At 35.7% G+C, this 19,481-nt stretch overlaps 1 protein-coding gene and 1 pseudogene across 1 annotated transcript; one reads left to right on the top strand and one right to left on the bottom strand.

Moving 5' to 3' along the window:
• Positions 1 to 2,494, top strand: part of LOC129883631 (60S ribosomal protein L18-2-like) — a 34,093-nt pseudogene extending 31,599 nt beyond the window's left edge.
• Positions 2,495 to 8,357: 5,863 nt separating this feature from the next.
• On the bottom strand, positions 8,358 to 17,746 carry LOC129883564 (probable arabinosyltransferase ARAD1). Its single transcript, XM_055958216.1, has 4 exons — positions 17,106 to 17,746; positions 9,706 to 10,002; positions 9,448 to 9,543; positions 8,358 to 9,028 (listed from the first exon to the last, which is right to left on the bottom strand). The coding sequence occupies exons 1-4, from the start codon at positions 17,607 to 17,609 to the stop codon at positions 8,612 to 8,614; spliced, it is 1,314 nt and encodes a 437-aa protein (XP_055814191.1). The 5' UTR covers positions 17,610 to 17,746; the 3' UTR covers positions 8,358 to 8,611.
• Positions 17,747 to 19,481: the final 1,735 nt, after the last annotated feature.

Below are 19,481 nucleotides of genomic sequence, written 5' to 3'. Positions count from 1 at the left end.
AAAAATGAGCGCATCCTTGATGCCTTCAATCAATACCATAAAAATGAGTGGATCTTCGATGCCTCCCGTCCACTAAAAATAGTAGTAAATTAAAGTTAGTATGACCCCTCATTTCAAAAAATCAGTATAAAATAGTTTGGGTTACAACCCAGCTTTCTCAAATCAATGCCAAGAACTAATGCATGCATCGGGGTCGACTACATCCGTGAGAAAATAATGATCCAATACAGTGCATTCCATCACCAACATCCAAACAACACGCACAATCACATACAATAATGACTCCACAAGCACCTTACACTCTAGAGCATGAAATATGGGCTAACAAAGGAAGCCGACCTCCAATCAAGGCTTAAATCTCAACTCTACTCCTCTAATTCAATCACAAGGCCCAAAAGGGAACTCAACCTTAATTGGGTAACAAGGAGGAGGGAATGAGGAAATAGGTGTTCAACTAGTCAATCAACACCTCCAGATCCAACTGGAATACAACCACAGCTAGCCCCGCTAAACAGCAACAAGAAAGCATAGGGAATTCTAGCTTTAAATCTAGAAATGGGATCCAATAGTAGATCGCAAGCCTAACCGGGTGGAAATCATTACACCAAGTCTTCAAAAAAGGTGCTACAATAGTGAAGGACACTAAGCCTCATAAATTTGGGCCAACAACAGCTATATCAACTAAGTCTCATCCTAAAATCAATTCTAAGGCGCAAATCCTTCAACCACCATAAACATCGAACAAGCCACCTAAATAGGCTAACCAAGGCCAAACTAAGGTATAATCATTAATCTAACTAGCTTGACTGGAAGTCTAATAAGGTCAACCTAGTCTAAGGCTCATACCGGGACAAAGAACGATAAACTAGAAATTGAACTTAACCTGTCACATACAATCTAAACCACAAGATATGTATACTAAACAATACCCCTTAAATCTCAATCAAAAGAAAGGAGACCGTAGCCTACCTTGAAGCCGAACACGCGTGCTTCAAGTCCACCTCTTGATAGCTTTTCACTACAAAAACGTCTCTAAATAATCCACGCTATCAAAATATTGATCCCCTCATCAATATGAACGTTTTGACACTAAAATCATATTTTTCGGAGACAGACCCAAAATTGGGTTAATAAAGGGACTGTGGGACCCGCGATGAGAATCCCAAAAATGACTTCGTGAAAATGTTCTAAACACATTGTTAAGCTTGTAACCCAAAATGGGGGCACAAATCGATGCTCAAAATGACCTAAACCAGCTCAATATTTAAAAATACCATTAAAGCTTAAACTAAGCGAGGGCAGCCTCTTTGGCTAAGAAATTACCTCAAATTGACTATTTTCACGCTTTCCAAAACATAACACGTACTCATGATCAATACGAACCCACCGTACTTGGAATCACTCAATTTGGAGCTTCCTAGCTCCCAAAATTGCCAAAGAGGAAATGAGGGTAGGGGTTGTTCGTGTCTGGTCGTAAATTAAAAGACCAGACAAAACAATGCATCGCGATCATTGAAGCTTGGATCGCAATCGAGATACCCAGGGTGAACGACCTTCGCGATCGCGATGGCCAAGCCTCGTGATCGCGATGACCACTTGGTCCCCCCACTGGAAAGCCCTTCGCGATCGCGGTCAGGAGCCTCGCAATCGTGATGGATAAGCTGAGTGCTACATCGTGATCATGATGAAGAGAAGCACTGGAAATGCACCAGCTCAAATTAGAGATTTGAAAAAGCTCCACTGGATGCTCAAGATTTATTCAAAATACCGTGCGCATAAATTGACTATGCTACCCTACCAAATTCGACGTTCTAGACTCAATGGCGCAGTCAAAATTTCCATCCAATGTCATCTCGAGAAAAAGTGGGTCCTATACCCATGCACCATTTTTGCCAATCCTACAAGGCTAGAAATGAGACTAGAAGCCTCAGAACACGAACAAAAGGTCATTATGGACCAAACTCGACCTTTCGAAGCTAACTGCACTGATGGAATTTTAATCTGAGTGCGTTTACCAAGAATGTTGAACAAAGTCAACCGTAGACCAAATTTCAAAGACTAAAGTATCAAATGGCCCCAAATGTGTACCTATTTCCTTGATACTCATGTCGACCATGCTACTAGCCTAATTGGGTCATTCCAGAGCTGATAGAATTGTCAGAATTCCATTCTGAGGTTATTTTCCTGGCTTTTTGCTCGAAGTCAACCGTTCAAACTCCAAGAGTTCCAAAATAGAGAATCGGCATAAAAAACAAACGAACAGCCAGGCAATCAAACTGTCAGTGTCAGCAAATCATAAATGACTTAGGGTCACTACAGGATCTAAATGCTGAAAATATCGGAGAAAGACGAAAATGACCTTGAGAGTCATTACACTCAAGGAAAGATGTTAAGTACTTTGGTAAAGCTCCTAGTGTCCCGCACATCCACACAAAAGGGAAGGAAGTTTGAGCAAGCAAGAGGAAAGAGAAATAAGAGAGGCTACAAGGTTTGAGGAAGTGCAGATGTTTGAATGCACAATGATAGAATTTTTTTAGAAGGATTTCCCAACCTACTTTTACCATATTAGTTTCTTTTTTGGATTTGTCTTATGTCACCTTTGTTTCTCTTACACCCAGCATTTCATTACTGATTTTTGAATGTGTTTTTTTAAATCTATTTTGAGAAATTAATCTCTATGAAGAGTGAGTCATATCTTCAACATTTTTTTAAAAAAAACATAGATACCTTATCCTATGGGTGAACTTTATTCTTGCAATAAGCATTCACAGTTAATTGAGATAATGGAAAGAATCAACTCATGCCAACAATTTATGACATAGAATAAAGCATATAATCAAAGAATCACATTGAAGGCATGTGAAGAAAAATTCAAATTGACTTGGAGTGATTATTATCCTAATAGTCTCAAATTTTGACAACATAAATATGGTGAATTAGCAAATAAATTTCTAGATAAAGATTGTTTATCATAAATGGAGGCACGAATAGTTAATCAGAGATAATTGTAATAATACATTACTTAAATTTTGAGATTCATAAAGTAAATAAAGAACTCACATTTACATCATTTGTAAATGATGACTTGAAGACTTGCTGTAACAGAGGAGAATTGGAGAAAGAACAGGAATATAGGAGGCGTATATTAGTGGGCAAAGGACGAGGTTGTTGAGTTTTACTAAAACGACAAAACATTAGCGGCGTTTGGTTTTATTTGACCGAAGGGTATTTTTGTTTATTCAATTAAATAATTGATTCTTAATATTTAAAAAGGCAAAAAACTGCGAAAAAAATAAATAAATAGTCATTCTGTCCTTAGAGAGCGCCACCTCATCGGGCTAAGGATTATTTTATATATATATAAGATTAATAAGTAGAAACTATTAACTGACCCACTTTTATTAAAATTGTAAACTATGGCAATCTAATCCCCTTTATAATCAAATTGAAGGAATAAAGGGGGGAAATCCAACTCTAATACCTTTTTTTCTTTTTTGTATATTAAAATAACATGGATAAATGGTCAAATTTTCTCCAAGTTATGTAAAACAGTTATCCTTTGTTAATAGTTAAGGTCAAATTTGTCCCTAAATTATGTAAAATAGAATAAATTTGTCACCATCTAAAATTCGGGTATGATGGCACTTATTCATTCCCATCGAACAAGTTATCCTAACCCACTAAATACGAAAGTAAAAGCGAAAACAGTTTTAAAAAGCAACTTAAATGTCAAAAATAGAAAATCTTAATCATTACAAAATCCCCACGGACTGGTTGTCACATGTACAAGTCTTCTAATACAAAATACTGAAATAAATACAAGTCTCAATCTTTGTATCCCGAATAGAACAAAGTAAAAGATAAAGAGGAATAGAAATAGGAAAGATGGTCGACATTAACAGCTACCTCTCGAATTACCTCAGAAAATCTCGTATGGAAGATGAGAGAACTGGGTCACTTTTCGGGGTCAGAACCTAGACAAGTATAGATAGCAAGGGTGAGTACCACCGACACGGTACCCAGCAAGCGAACGACTAAAACTAAGCTAAGCTAATTAGACACACGTACTCCTGTCATACCATCCAATCTCCAGAATACAACCTGCATAGAAATCAGCCCAGTCTAACAATACAGTACAAATATACATACAAGCCTCCACAACAATACAACTCAAGTAACAATAGGACCTCATCAGTCAATAATACAGATCAAGGAGATATCAGGGGCAAAACAGTCTAAAAGGGCAAAGAAGTATGATGCAATGTAATGTCACATATAGTGATGCATGTCTTTCCTAACAGTACACATCCACTGAATCTCAGTTCGGAACCCATTGTGGACATATCTGTCTATGTAACCTACCACGGAGTGAGTGGACCGACCCCTCTTTCAATACCTGCCATGAAGCGTGTGGCCCGTCCCCTATTCATCATAAATACTACCACGGAGCGTGTGGCCCATCCCCTATTTCTCATCTCTTTCTCAAGTATACCGTTTCAGTGGTGCCATACAATCAGTACAAAGCAGTCATAATCACAAATATAGCAACATATAATGAAATTCATATTCACACTAAAAAAATTTTAATATAGTCAAGGCATGCTATCTCAAATATATATAAGTATCATCAATCATATCCCTCGATGTATATTCAAATGTTCACAATAAGCCAAAGATCAATTCATATCAAACACAACATATTATATCATCTAATTTGCCATTTATTACCCTATGATTCGTTATTAAGTTCAATTGAAAGTCACATAATCCCATAAATTATTTTCCATTACTCCCCCAACACATAAGACACAAATACATAATCCTACTAGCTTAAACAAAGGTTTAGAAATTCATGTGCCTCGATTTCAATCTCAAACTACTCCGAAATCTGAGCTTTATCCTTATGCCGACGTTCTGAATCAAGATAATCTATTCAAATATGCAATCCCAATAAGAATACGAGTCTAATAATACCCAAATTGATATTTTTAAAAATCAGGCCGAAACTGATCTGAAATACCCAAAAAATCCGATTTCATAAATGAATGGTAAATTCAGATATTTTTCATGAAAATGATCCTTGAAGTATTTGGAATCTATTAGTGAAAACGATAATGAATTTGGGCTTAAAATCACTTCAAAATCATCAAAACACTTAAATATTTGTTTATTGAAAACCCCAAGTTTTTCCAATTTAAAATCTTCAATTAGAGCTAAGAAATTAGAAATTATCAATGTTTAAAGATGACTTAGTGATAAAGAAACTTACCCCGATGATTTTTCCCGAAAATTCCTCAACAATTTGCGTCCCCCGAGCTTCCCAAGCTCCAAAAATGGTGAAATGGGATTTAATTCATGAAGTGGAGGTTAAACATTGTTCAGGTGTAATTTTCCCTACGCGAACGCAGAGGCTAACCAAAAGATCATCCGCGAATGCGACCAAGTCTCCGCGAATGCGGAGAAGAAACTCCATAACCTCCGCAAACGCGCCAAGGCTCTGTAAACAAAGAGAAGGGACTCTATACCCTTCGCAAACGCGGCCAAGGCTCCGCGAACGCGGAGAAGGAACCTTCAGGCACCAGATGATAGCACTTCCTAAGGCATCAAAATCTTAGATCAACCCTCGGGATTCGTTCGGAATCCTAAACACACAAACTCTATATGCTACCATACTAAAATTGATGTTCTGGACTCAATGAAACCATCGAAATTCAAACTCGAGATCACCTTGACCCAAACCTCAAAAAATCGTAATTAAACCAACTTAGGCCTCCAAAATACCAAAACAGACTCGGGACCTCTAAAAATTCAACCAACACTTCTTCTAGACCAAAAAACATCCCCCGAATCCAATAGAGTCGTCAAAATTCCATTCTTACCTTGGCCTAAAATTTCTCAAATTCCCAATTCAAGACCTCAAATCTTAGTTACAACTCCAAAACTGATTCTATATACTCTCCTATATCAATTTCCACATTCCGGAGCTGCTGAAATTGACGGAATTTCGTTCCGAGATCCGTAGCTCTAGTTGACCCCAAATACCACTTTTGAACACTTAAAGCTTATGAAAACTCAAAATTTTAAAAATCCAACTTTTTCATAGAATCTTCTCAAAACCATCACTCGATACTAATAAGAAATGACTCGGGGCAATAAAGAGAGGGGTAAAATGATCATTTTATAAAAAATTCCAAAAATGACCTTCTGGGTCATTACAAAATTTGTCCCTAAATTATGCAAAATAGACAAATTTGCCTTTAATTTTCAACAGTGAATGCTTAGCACCCGGTGATTTAATGTGTCACATAGTTAAGAATTATTTCTTTTAAAACGAAAAATAAATTTTAATCTTTCGCACACTTCAGGGGGAAATTTGATCATTTGCCCTAATTTTTAGTTCTTAAATATTTTCCTTCATCCTTCCTCTCTTTCCGTCACTGTCTCTACCAACAATAACTCTTTCTTTGTCCTTCCTTCTTGTTTCTCCCCGCCAACATTGTCATCATTACCTTCACCATCATTTTCTTTTCATTTTTCCTTACTCTTTTTCTCTCCCTTTCACCCGACCACCTACATCACTAGGAGAGAATGCGCTAAATGATTGAACAAGTATTATATAATATCATTTTAATGCAGATGTATAGGTGCATAAGACTCAAAGAAGGAAGAAAAAATGATAGGGGATAGATTGGGATGGCAATGGGTCAAATTTATGGTTATTTGCTTGATTAACCCATTTTAAATGAGTTGGTTATTCAATCATTTAAAAGTGTGTCAAATATGTATCAACGCATATTATTCATCATAAAATATGGGTAACTCATGGATATCCATCCATTGTCTCTCCTTAATATATGAAAGGGTCTAGGAACCTCTAAAAATACACCTATTAAAGATATATTTGGAATGAAGGAAAATATTTTTATTAAATATTTTTAATTTTCTCATGTTTGATTGACTTAAATGTTTTGAAAAATATTTTTCAAATGAAATTATGTTTATCTAATTTAAGAAAAAAATACCTTCCATACATAAAGTGGGGGGGGGGGGGAGGGAATCAAAACCTTCCTTAAATCGGAAAAATATTTTTCAAAACATTCCTTAAACCTTACCACCCGAAACGAGTCCATACCTGAGATCCATCTTTTGACCCCGACTCCTGCCCTCGACTCGAGACCCAAATTTTGATCTCGCAACCTCGAATTGGGACCACTTATTTTTCAAAAACATATTTTCTAGAAAAACATGAAAATATTTTCCTTCATACCAAACACATCTAAAAGGAGAAAAAGAATTTTTTAAAAATCTTGTAATGGAAATACATATTTTTCTACATAATAAGAAAAATGGATAGCATGGGTAATATGGATATCCATATTATTTAGGGAAAAGGATCAAAAATGTCGTTAAACTATTTGAAATGAATAAAAATGTCATTCGTTTATAGTTTGATCCAAAAATGCACTTATCATCAATACTTTGGTCCAGAAATACCCTTATTGTTATTTAATGGGTCAAAAATGTCTCTATTGTTACAAAATGGATCAAAAATGTCGTTTCCAAATAAATAATTTTTTTAAGAAAAAACAAATCTTGTTCCTTATAAAAATATTACTTTTAAGAAACTCTATTCTAGTTTTCTTTCTTTTTAAACCACTTTAAGTAATAAAAATGTAGAAAATTATTTTATTCTTAGTAATCTCATTTTATCAATTAAAAAAGAAATCATGTACTCTATGTTGTAACTAATAATATATAACATATATAAGATCATAATAAATCCATTATTAATTTTTATTCAAATAACGATAAAAATAATTATAATAAAATAAAAAATATTTTTACTTTTTTTTAATTTTTTTCTAATTGAAGTAGAATAAATATTTGCTAATAAAAGAAATATTATTAGGAAAAAAATATGTTCAAAAAGAAAATAAATAATATATTTATTTGAAAAGGGGCATTTTTGACCTATTAAATAACAATAAAAATATTGTTGGACCAAAGTATTGACTGTATGGACATTTCTGGACCAAACTAGAAACGGAGGATATTTCTGTCCATTTCAAATAGCTTAAGGACATTTTTGACCATTTTCCCTATTATTTATTGGGTTTACCTATCTTGCGTAAACACTTTTCTGAGGATCAAGATCCTCTCTTTATTAAAAAGAAATGCACGTATTATTTAGTATTTTATGAGTAAAATTTAATTTCAAGTACACGAACAGTAGTAAATAAGGCGGGCAGGATCAAAGAGGGGTGCAAAATAACAAAACCCTCCAAACTATCATCATTCACTCATTGAAGCATGTCTAACCTGGCCCTATGGAGAGAGACTCCTCGAACGCATGGCTCTAGTGGGAAAATGATATATATCAGCCCAATGTTGCAATGAATGAATATACTACAGTCCAATGTTGGCTAAGCTATCGTTGCAAAAACCAACCCTCAATCTCCAGGACAAAAAGAACCGAGAATTGCTCAACTAATGTTGATAATATTTCGATAATCTAGAAGCCGCTCTTTGCTCGATTAAGAGTTCCCTATAAGGGATTTTTGCCTATGAATGCATACAAAATGTACAGTATTATGCCAGCAAGCTTCAAGCACTATCTCCACCAATCTGGCACTTTCAACCTTCTGTTTCTATGTACATCAAGTTTGGTAGCAGGAAGCTTGTGCTTGACCTGCCTCCATATCATGTTTACAGCATCACCCTTTTTCGGAGGGTATTGGTACTCAAAATGATGGGTAATGTTCTTAAGATAGCCCCACATTTCAAGCCACCTAGCTTTTGAAACAGTCCTGAGCTGATCAAGCATGTATCCTTCTTTCTTTGCCTCCTGGCGTGAGAAAAATATCGAGAACTTGGTATAGTCTAATTCATCCTCAAAAGGTAGCTCAATTTTGTCACTCACAATTACAGGAACACAATGGCTGACTATAGCATCAAACAGGCGGCAAGATGATGGGGTGTCCCCTGCTGGGTGTAGACAGAACTTTGAGGAACGCATCCCATTTGTTGACTGACATATAAAAGGGAAAACTATAAGCAAATGTAAGAAGTACAGACAAACATAACAAGAGATTAAGGAAAAGGGATAAGGGGATCAGAGCAAAAAAGAGCAAATCGTTGGAGAGGATGAGTCATCTTGAAGTTGATCCAATTAGTTAGGTGGGGGACCTTTTTCTTTTATCAGGTAGGTTAGGGACTTTGTTGAATCTCAACCACAGTGGTACCCCTTGTGATAATATTACATAACAGAAAAAAAAGGCAACAAACACATCAGGGAACTTAAAACTGGCAGGTCAACAGAAACAGCCAACAATTAGGGATCCAACATATGGCATTAAATCAAAGTACATTGCAATGTGATCTCATATTTTCCAGTTGTAACAACAAAGAGATACCATCCAATTAATCAATTTGAATAACTAAACTTACTTCATTTACACCTTTCCCTGAGATTCCTGCTGCTTCAAAGACAACATCCTTTTGACCACTTAACATGTCTTTCATTTGCTGACGGTCTTTTCCATCCTGCAGCATGAACAGAGTCGGAAACAATTTTCATCATTTGAGAAAACATGATTTTTTTGGTGGGAAAAAAAATAGAGTACAGTATTCTCAAATGATTTGATTCAAATAAATCAATCATTCGAGCATATATGATCGATCTATTCAGAATTCAGCTAAGCATACATCTTTTCTGTCTGTCCTCCCCCGGAAGAAAAGAAGCGTTGTGCGGGACTCATATGGATCTGAAATGTCATCAGCTTCAAAAGTTTCAACCACGTGTGCATATGGGGCCACTACATCTTTCCTCAAATTGGACACTGTTGGAGGAGGACGACCAAAATCTGCAACAATAAAAATAGCAGCATTCACCTTCTCCCGGTAACGCTTGAAAGCATTTGGATGATGCATTGGGATCACGTGATCCCGACCAGCAGACCTCTTCCAATGTTCAGACTTTTGTAAGAAGTCCACAATTCCAGCCTGTTAGAAGAACAAAGCCAATGCAAAAACAGAATAATTATTACAGGAAGGAATACTAGAATAACACTAGTACTACATCTCAATTTTAAACTAATCTGATCAGTTATATGGATTACTTCACCGATATACCTATCTTTGCACAAACCAAAAAGACTCTTGAAACACCAATCCTAATGTATGCGTACCAAAACCATAAAACTTAATCCCAACTAGTTAATATTGTCTATATGGATTTTTTGTCATCCTTGTGTTCTATCTTTACTATGCTTGGATTCCTAAAAGTTGTAGGTTCTTTGATACAACTTATTTCCATGTGATCTTTTTACCTCGCCCTATTAACACTTTCAATCATTGTAGTGTTGCACAAATTCACTGGTGCATTTGTAAGTGTAGGTGGGAAATGGTCAAAACAATTTCGGGCGACCGACAATTTTTATTTTGAAATTGGTAATTGTTTCTATTTCTATAGAACTCTCCTATCCCTATAATGAGTCTAAGACATCAATAATAGAGACAGTATCATTACAGTATACTTGGTTACACCAAAAACACACAATGTCAAAATGTAGTTCAGCTTGACTTGCTGCATACTATTCTCCATATTCTCAAAATCTCTAAGGTTCCTCTCTTCCAGATTATCCACCAGATAGTTGCAGGAACTATTCTACAGTTGTTCTTGTTCTTGGCATGTACTCCTGCTTCAACGCAGCTGTGTGGTGTCTATGATTTTCCCAGGCATAGTTCAGGAAATATTTTTGAGCCTAGGAAATACTCTCCACAATTGACTAGTGACCTTGCAGTGTATGAATAGGTGGACCACTGTTTCTGTAGCTTCCTCATAGAAAAAACATCTGGAGCATCGTGGGATTCCTCTTGTGTCAGCACAGCTTCCTTTGCCACTAGCTATACAAAGCAGACTACTTTGTGTGGGATTTTGGCTTTCAAAATATGTTTCCAGGGCCATTTAATTAATTACTTGTTTGGATGGTTAGCTTCCTATAGGCTGCATTTACTTTGAAAGTCCCTTTGCTATTTCCTTGCCACTACAGGATGTCTTGTCCCGCCTTCGAACCACTGTACTGATCAATGGTGTTGAAAAATTCTATAACTCTTGGAATTTCCCAGTCATTGAGATGCCTCCTGAATACAAAGTTCCAACATTGAGGTGTCCACAATTCTGCTATTGTGCTCTGCTGATGTGGGGCTAGGCTGTATATATCCAGAAATAGTATATCCATATTGTCTGCTTCATGCCAATCATCCTTCCAAAAGATAGTTTTAGCTCCATCTACCACTTCAATCTTGGTGTTGACTTTGAATTCATCCCACAATATTATGACAGATTTCCATAAGCTAAGTAGCTAACACCATAGGGAGTAGTAACTTCCTTTGTCATCCAGTTATCCTTTTCCTCATATTTGGCTTTAATGACAGTGCCCCATAGGTTCTGATTTTCATTAGAATACTTTTAAAGCCACTTGATTCTGAGAGCATTACTTTGGTTCTTCAGGTTCTTGATCCCCAAACTCCCATTCCTCCGGTTAACATGTAAGCCTGACATTCCTTAAAAAATGACCAAGATCAACCTCAGAATTTTGAGATGCTCCTCTTCAGCATCACATAATATAAGTGTGTCATCTGGATAATGAAGGTGAGTTATCTATGGACTTTCCCTTCCAGCGCTGGCAACCTCAAAACCCCTTAACCAGCCTTCTCTATTTGCAGTCTTGATCATATTGTTAAGTTCCTCCATAACTATTAGGAACAAGAAAGGTGATAAGGGGTCACCTTGTCTCAGTCCCCTCTATGAACTAAGGAAACATGCAGGTGAGCCATTTATAAGAACTGAGAAGTTCACTGTTGAGATGCAGTACTAAATCCATTGACTCCATTTGTGCCCAAATCCCATCTTCTCTAGCATACTAGTAAGAAAACCCCAGTTGACATGATCAAATGCTTTCTCAATGTCTAATTTGCACAGTAAACCTGCCTCATTTGCTACGAGGAAAGCATCCATAATCTGCCTTTCTTGGATGAATGCCAGTTGTTGTTAATCCACAAGCTTAGCCATCTCTTTTCAATCTTTCAGTGAGCACTTAGGGAATAGCTTGTAGATACTTCCTATAAGGCTGATAGGTCTAAAGTCCCTTAATTACTTAGTACTTTTCTTCTTAGGGATCAGAGCTATGGTGGTAGCATTGAAGCTTCTTTCAAATCTTTCTTGCTCATAAAAGTTCCGAAAAGTCTTCATGATATCATGTTTAACGACTTCCCAACATTTGATTAAAAAACCCATATGGTCCAGGTGCTTTACGAATTGCACATTTCTTTAAACATCTCAACACCTCATCCTCTTTCAAAATTCCTTTGTTAGAGCATTTTGGATTGGTTTATTTTAAGTACTTTTAAACCAAAATAGCTTTTAAGCACTTTTGTAGAGCTCCTCTATTTAATTGAACTTATTCCAATTCTAACATTTATCATATCGTTCATCAGAAAGTCTAAATATCTTAACTATCAATTAAGAATATTTAGCCTCAATATATAAATATCTAATAGGAACACTTAGCCTAGATATCTGAATGGCACCAGTTCTGCCTAATTACACTTCAACTTTATAGATCTTAAGGGGTTAACCATGCAATGCATATATCTGGTCTAACTCCTTCTTATTTTAAAACCTTATTTAATTGGGAGTTTCCCCTCAGTTCAAGCTTTTCGTTGACGTAACTCTCGCTAATTTCGTAAATGATTTGCAAATAGCATGCACCATGGTAGTTACCAGATTCAAAAAAATCACATGCACCATGGAGTCTCATCTCATACACTTGGTTATTTCATCCATAAGTAACCCAAGCAAGTAAAGCTAAAAATAGCTCCTTAGTACATCTCCATTATATATTTAATACAAATTCTTTTTATTCTAACGCACCTGCGAAAGAACTTCTTGGCAATTCATCATATATTTTCTCTAGGTCATTGGATACTTCCTTTTCCTCCAAATCACCACCAATTTGTTAGCAAAAATATAGCATTTGTTGTAGATCCTATAGGTAACAATTTATTCTTTGGCACCCTTCTAAATCTCTAAGCCTATGTTCTATCCTATTTTCTCAAAATTTATTGTATGACTCAGAAGTTTATTACCACGATCTTTCACACAGTTTAATATATCTTTATTTGACAAGTCACATTTTGAAAATCTCTTTTTTTTTAAAGATTTGAAACCAAGGTACTCTTTCTCTACTTATTTGTCATCTTTCCACTCTGTAATATAATATTAAATAGCTTAGCAGATTACCATTTAAACCTTTATAGGGATGTCATTTCAATAATAGGATTTTCTAACCCTTATATTTTTATACAACAACAAACTCAGTGTAATCACGTGGGGTCTAGCGAACCCTTATATTTTTATGACATCCTTAACTTAAACATATCTTTTTTTTCTTTTGATAACTGCAGTGTCCGAACCAACTTTCCCTCACCTCGACTAATTCCACAGGATATCAACCACCTCCCAAGTCCCACCAACAACAGGTACAAGGTAACTCTGTCCACCAAAGCTAGGAAAGATGGAAAGCCTGAGATCTCAAGATTCTCAACCCACTTCATTGACCACTAGGCCACACCCTTGGGTTTAATTCTACGGATCTAGTTTCATGAGTATAGCTAAAGTTTCGCTCTTGAGCAAATATACAAGGATATGTATTATTATCCTTGTAATTGGAGTTAAGTAATTGATCAAAATAGATAATAGATATCTTCTTTGATCTCACTATCTCTAGTCAAAACTTGTTCGGCATCCTTTTATTACACTTAACAAGGTTCAAATCATTGTTCCTCTTCTCTCATGTGTCCTAGGATTTACTTTCTTTCTCCACTTCCTGCATCCTTATTTTTTGGATTAAGTCACATAAGATTTTGCCAGGCTTGGCCAATAGCCATTTTACTTTTCTTAACTCCCTTAATACTGTTCAAAAGCTTTAATCATGTTCTAACTTTTCATAACTTTCCTAGCAAAAGACAGCACAAGCCTGCATAGCTTACTTACTCGACTAACTCAACTAAAAAGGGGCTCTCTCCCACCTCAATGGTTATACTTTGGTCCTAAGTACTACTATATGCTCAGTCAGTTTATATTGTTCTTAGTGAAATAATTTGGCCCCAAAAGAATGTTACTTTAATGTTTCTCAAGACCAATTAATAACTAATACATTAACTCCTCTTCCAAGTTCATAAACTGTGGCACATCTCTCTTTGATCTTACTATCTCTTGTCACTACATTTTGGGGGTCGTCTTACAGTTAACAAGGTTCAAGTCTTTACCCCTCTTCTCTGTACAGTGTACTGACGATAAATTTCTTTCTACTTACTGCACACTAAGTTTCAAAAATGACTTCACCTCGAACTTCACCAATAGCTTCTTTACTCTTTAACTCTCTATACTATTCAAAGTTTCCATCTTCTTCTTTTCATATTTTAATACGCCAGCAGCAAAAGACTGCACAATTCACTAACTTTACCAATCCAACTAGCAAGGGGCTCCCACCCTTTTGGCTTCAGAAGAATGCTGCTTGAATGTTTCTTGGCACCAAGTAATGGATAATACATTAACTCCTCTTCCAACACTATCATGGAACACTATTCCACATTGAATGAACATAAGAATCCCTCCAGTATTTTTATCTAGTTATTCAAAGGTAATGATTCTTTGACTGACAATGTAAATGCAGGAGAACTTTATATAAGACCAAATAAATGCATAGATTACTCTGCAGATTTTATTGGTCTGAAGTGTTCCTTCCTTAACACAACCTAACTTTTAGATGCATTTATCATTTCTTTTAACGAAAGAACCAATCCTTCACCACCGGATGTATGAACAGTGAAAAGGATTGATAGAAGTCCTTTTCATGACCACCTCCTTGAGAGAGCCAAACTGTAAGTGTGCTCTATAAATTGCATTGGTTTACCAAAACGGAGCACATTATCATCAACTCACACAAATCCCTCTTTTTCAGAAAACTTGACCTACTTTCTTTTTTTGTAGGTCCCAAAATACTTGACCTATTTCCTTGAACAGAAATCTATTTCATTTAACAATAATTCAAGAAAATATAAGCTCTAGGATTTTAACACCTGACAATTTTCATCAACTAATTCTACTTTTTCATGATTTAAAATTATTGTTGTACACTCTGTTTCATCTGACTACAATATAAGATATGCTCGTGCTCAAACTTCTCTTCATCTTCATAACAATCAAAATAGGACAAGTTTTCGTAGGTGGAAGGAGTGTAGGGTTAGCAATATGTGCATAGAAAATGAGTGTCTTACCAAACATGTAGTTGAATAAATCACACAGACAGCTTTTTTAAGCTGCACTATGAATTGCAAGATGCATCCGCAGTTCCACTTTCACAGGTAAAATTGCCAGACAGTACACAGTCAGGGTTAAGCCTTTTAAACTACTCATTAACTAGAATTTAGATTTCTAACAGCTATTAATTTCCAGGTTGAACTTCTTAAATATAAGGCATAATATTTTCTCTTTTCTTTTTAGATAATCTGGAATGAGGTTATTCGGGAGAAGGTGGAAGTGGCTTCGGTGGCGGATAAGATGAGGGAAGCGAGACTGAGATGGTTTGGACATGTGCAGAGGAGGTGCGCCGACACCCCAGTGAGGAGGTGCAAGAGAGGTTAGATGTAGGGGGTACACGGCAGGGTAGGTGTAGACCGAAAAAGTATTGGGGAGAGATGATTCGACATCACATGACGCAGCTTCGTATTACCGAGGACATGACTCTAGATAGGAAAGACGTGGAGGGCGTATATTAGGATAGAAGGCTAGTAGGGGTAGAGTGTTGTCTTGCCATGTAGAGGTATAGTGCAGGTCATAGACTAGTCGTGCCCTTATAGATCTTGCCATATATTGTATATTGCATTTCGTTTATCATATTATTTGTTGTTGTTGTTATTGTTGTTTTCTCTCTTATGCTTCCGTCATTCAACTCACTACTTTATTCGTCATTGTTTACTTCTTTTTTCTGGGTTTGATACACTTGAACCGAGGGTCTTTCGAAAACAACCTCTCCACCTCTACGAGGTAGTGATAAGGTCTATATACACTCTACCCTTCTCAGACCCCACTTTGTGGGATTTCACTGGGTATGTTGTAAGATAATTATATTAATGATGGGAAGAAATCGTGTATACAAGAAATACACTAAAAAGTAGAGAACCTGTATAAAAATATGATACTTAATATTCTATACATATTGAATACTCATGGGTACATTAAAAAGAAATGGGAACAAAATGCAATTCCTCAATAAAATGTCTTCTTGAGAGCTATACTATCTTTTTCTTATCATATACTTGTGAGGAACTGTCTTGTTGCCAATAAAGGTCTGGTAAACAGAAACAAGAATTACTAAGATCATCTAGCTTCCAATTAACAGGAAAAATTTACAGTTGAAATATCTCGGCCCTAGAGTTAGACTCTAACTAAGAAGTCTGCATAAAGAGAAGAAAGTGTGGTATGTAACTAATAGAATGATGTACTGAGGAAAAAAAGGTTACATAAGCTTCATCAGAAAAACAAATCAGCAACTTATCTTTTTGCTTTCCTTATCAATACTCTCCCTCCTGTCTCAAAACACTTGTCATTCTTACTAAAAGTATCTATCCAAAAATATTTGTCATTTTAAAAGTTCAATATAAAATTAATTATTTTTTTCCATTTTATCCTTGGCAGTAATTGTTCTTGAAGACAACAACAAAACTCAATTATGGAACATACATAAGTATAAGTAAATATTCAATGAAGAGAAATTATATTTAAGACATAAATAAGTATAAAATAGTCAAACATCCGTCCTAAATAATGTTTTCTTAAGAGGCATGTACATGGAAAACACTGAGTAGTATTTTGATATACTAGAAACAAATCATCAATCAGCTACAACACCTCAACCCAAACTAGATATAAATCCTCTATTTAGGTAACATAAAGAGAGGTTCTAGTTCACAATTATCAATAGAAAATGTGGCACTTGTCCAAGCGGTTAAGCAGAAAAGATATAAGAAGAAAATATCACCTGCAATTGATCATCATATTTGACCTCTGAATCATTCCCATGTCTATAGTAAGTATTATAACTCAAGGAAGAGAAAAAGGGGACAAAAAACACATGAGCGGATTCGGGATCGAAAACCCTAACAGCCTCTCGTGTGCGGCCATTTTCATCATCAACTGCATACAACAATGAGGCCAACATCCAATACTCCACACTATGTTGTTTCCTCAAACCCGTATACATTGGCCACTTTGGCAAAGTGTCGATTGTAACAGGAGGTGCATTATAATGCGAGCCTTTCAAAAAGCCCACGTTGTATTTCATCTCAAGACCATACATGTAAACCTTGAGAGGTTCAATGTCCGATTCAGTGAAGCAGGGGTTAGGTTTACTCAGCGGGGAATCAAATAGAGAAAAACTTGATCTGTAATCGATTGTTCCCGTATAGAACAAAGAAGCAAAAAGAAATAAAATGAACACTGCTAAACACACTAAACTCTTACTCATTGTATCTTTCACTTTCATCTTTTCAACTTCACATTGAAATCTGAAAAGGGAATAGGAGGAAGATTAGAATTTAGATCCTTCCACTACATATTTGCTTCTATTTTATTGTATATGTATATTTGTATATTGGGATATGGGCAACTGTCAGCTGTGCCAAACATCGTGATGGGATGTTGAGGGATTATAGTATTGCCATGATATCGAGATAAAAAGTTTTAAAAACACACTCAACTATCACTTTTTTTTTTTTTTTGGGAAAAGGATCAAAATTATTTTTTAACTATTGAAAATAGAGCAAATATACAATTAAATTATATTCTGGCTTAAAAATATCTTTCACTTCATACTATTGATTCAAAAATATCCTTCATATCATAGTATTCGCTCATTTCTACCCCTCCGTTTGATAATATGAAATGTGGCATCCCATGTGTATTAATTTACGTCACGTAAGATCTCCACATAAGCACCCCACTCCATCCCAACAATTAAAAGATCCAAATACATCCATTAAAAGACTCAAACTCATCCTTGATTTTCGTAGTTATGATTTTCTTAATTCCTGTAGTTATGGCTGCCACAATTAATTTGCTGATGTTTTTAAGCAAATTATTAATTGGCTATTTAATTTGCTAAACTATAGTTTTCATCCAATAGATATAGCTAACAAAGGGTGATAGGTTTAATTTTCCAAAATGGCAATTAAGCAAATGTGCTACCAGATCAAGCAGGTGCTTTTCTAGGAAAAAGATGGATGCGGTCGGACCTGGAGTGATTTGCAGAGCAACATAATCGTACGTTCAACGTGATTAATAGATGCTTGGGAAGTAGCTGAAGTGTTCTTCCTAAATGAGGCCAACAAGAAGACGTGTCTGACTACCGCAAATTGTTACGGGAGTTGCTTAAAAACTGCTGCAAATTAATTGTGGGAGTCATAACTACGGGAGTCAAGTAAACCATAATTACGGGAGTCAAGCATAGATTTGAGTCTTTTAATGGGTGGGAGCTTTTAAGTCTTTTAATGGGTGGGTTTGGGTCTTTTAATTGATGGGGTGTGGTGGGGTGCTTATGTAGAGATTCTATGTGGCGTAAATTAATAAACATGAGATGCCACTGTAATCATTTATAATTTATTAAATATAAATTTGTAGAATGGTTCAATTTATATTAAATTCAAGATATATTAGCCCAAATAAATATTTTGGATTAATAAAATTGGGTCAATTATTTAAGCCCAATAAATGTGGATTTAATTAAAAAAGCTAAATCCATTGATTTGGGCTATAAAGATGACTCCACCTTGTTAAGCCCAATATCATCTCATCCTAGAGGCCCATTTTTATGCCACATATCAAAGTTATGTGGCAATCCAAGTCAAATTAAATAAGCCACTAGAATTATGCCATGTGCCAAAGTTAGGTGGCAATCTAAGTCAAATTAAATAAGCCACTAGAATAATGCCACGTGTCTATGTGACATGTTCTGACCAATCAAATTAAAACTCTTCAACAAAAAAATCTGATTGGTCAGTTCAAACCAACCAATCAAATCACACCCTCATACCACTCCCTACAACTATAAATAGGGGTCCTCATTATTCTGAAAGGGTTTTTTTTTGGAAGAACAAGAAGCAAGAAGAGAGCTCGTGGATCAAAGACCGCAAATTCTCTACAAAGCTACAAAGTTCAAGCAATCAAATTCAAGTTCAAGATCAAGAACGAAGAAGAAGATCAAGATCAAGTTACTTGTTCATCTTTACTGTTCGTCATAACCATACAAGTGTTCGTGACGAATAATTCAAATCCAAATTCGAAGACGAAGATTCAAGTTCAAGCTATTCAAGCCCTTGACTCTAAATCACATTCAAATTCAAGTTCAACGTGTTTCATA

This window comes from Solanum dulcamara, chromosome 1 (genome assembly GCF_947179165.1).
Source record: "Solanum dulcamara chromosome 1, daSolDulc1.2, whole genome shotgun sequence".
Lineage (NCBI taxonomy): Eukaryota > Viridiplantae > Streptophyta > Magnoliopsida > Solanales > Solanaceae > Solanum > Solanum dulcamara.
This window is presented reverse-complemented; position numbering and strand designations above follow the sequence as displayed.

What these genes read in the sequence shown, in the direction of transcription:
- LOC129883564 (XM_055958216.1), bottom strand. Translation starts at nt 17,609, where the DNA reads ATGAAAGTGAAAGATACAATGAGTAAGAGTTTAGTGTGTTTAGCAGTG. An exon ending in AATATGATGATCAATTGCAG is followed by an intron (nt 10,003 to 17,105) that starts GTGATATTTTCT and finishes TTCTTCTAACAG; the next exon opens with GCTGGAATTGTGGACTTCTT. An exon ending in CAGGGAAAGGTGTAAATGAA is followed by an intron (nt 9,029 to 9,447) that starts GTAAGTTTAGTT and finishes TTTATATGTCAG; the next exon opens with TCAACAAATGGGATGCGTTC.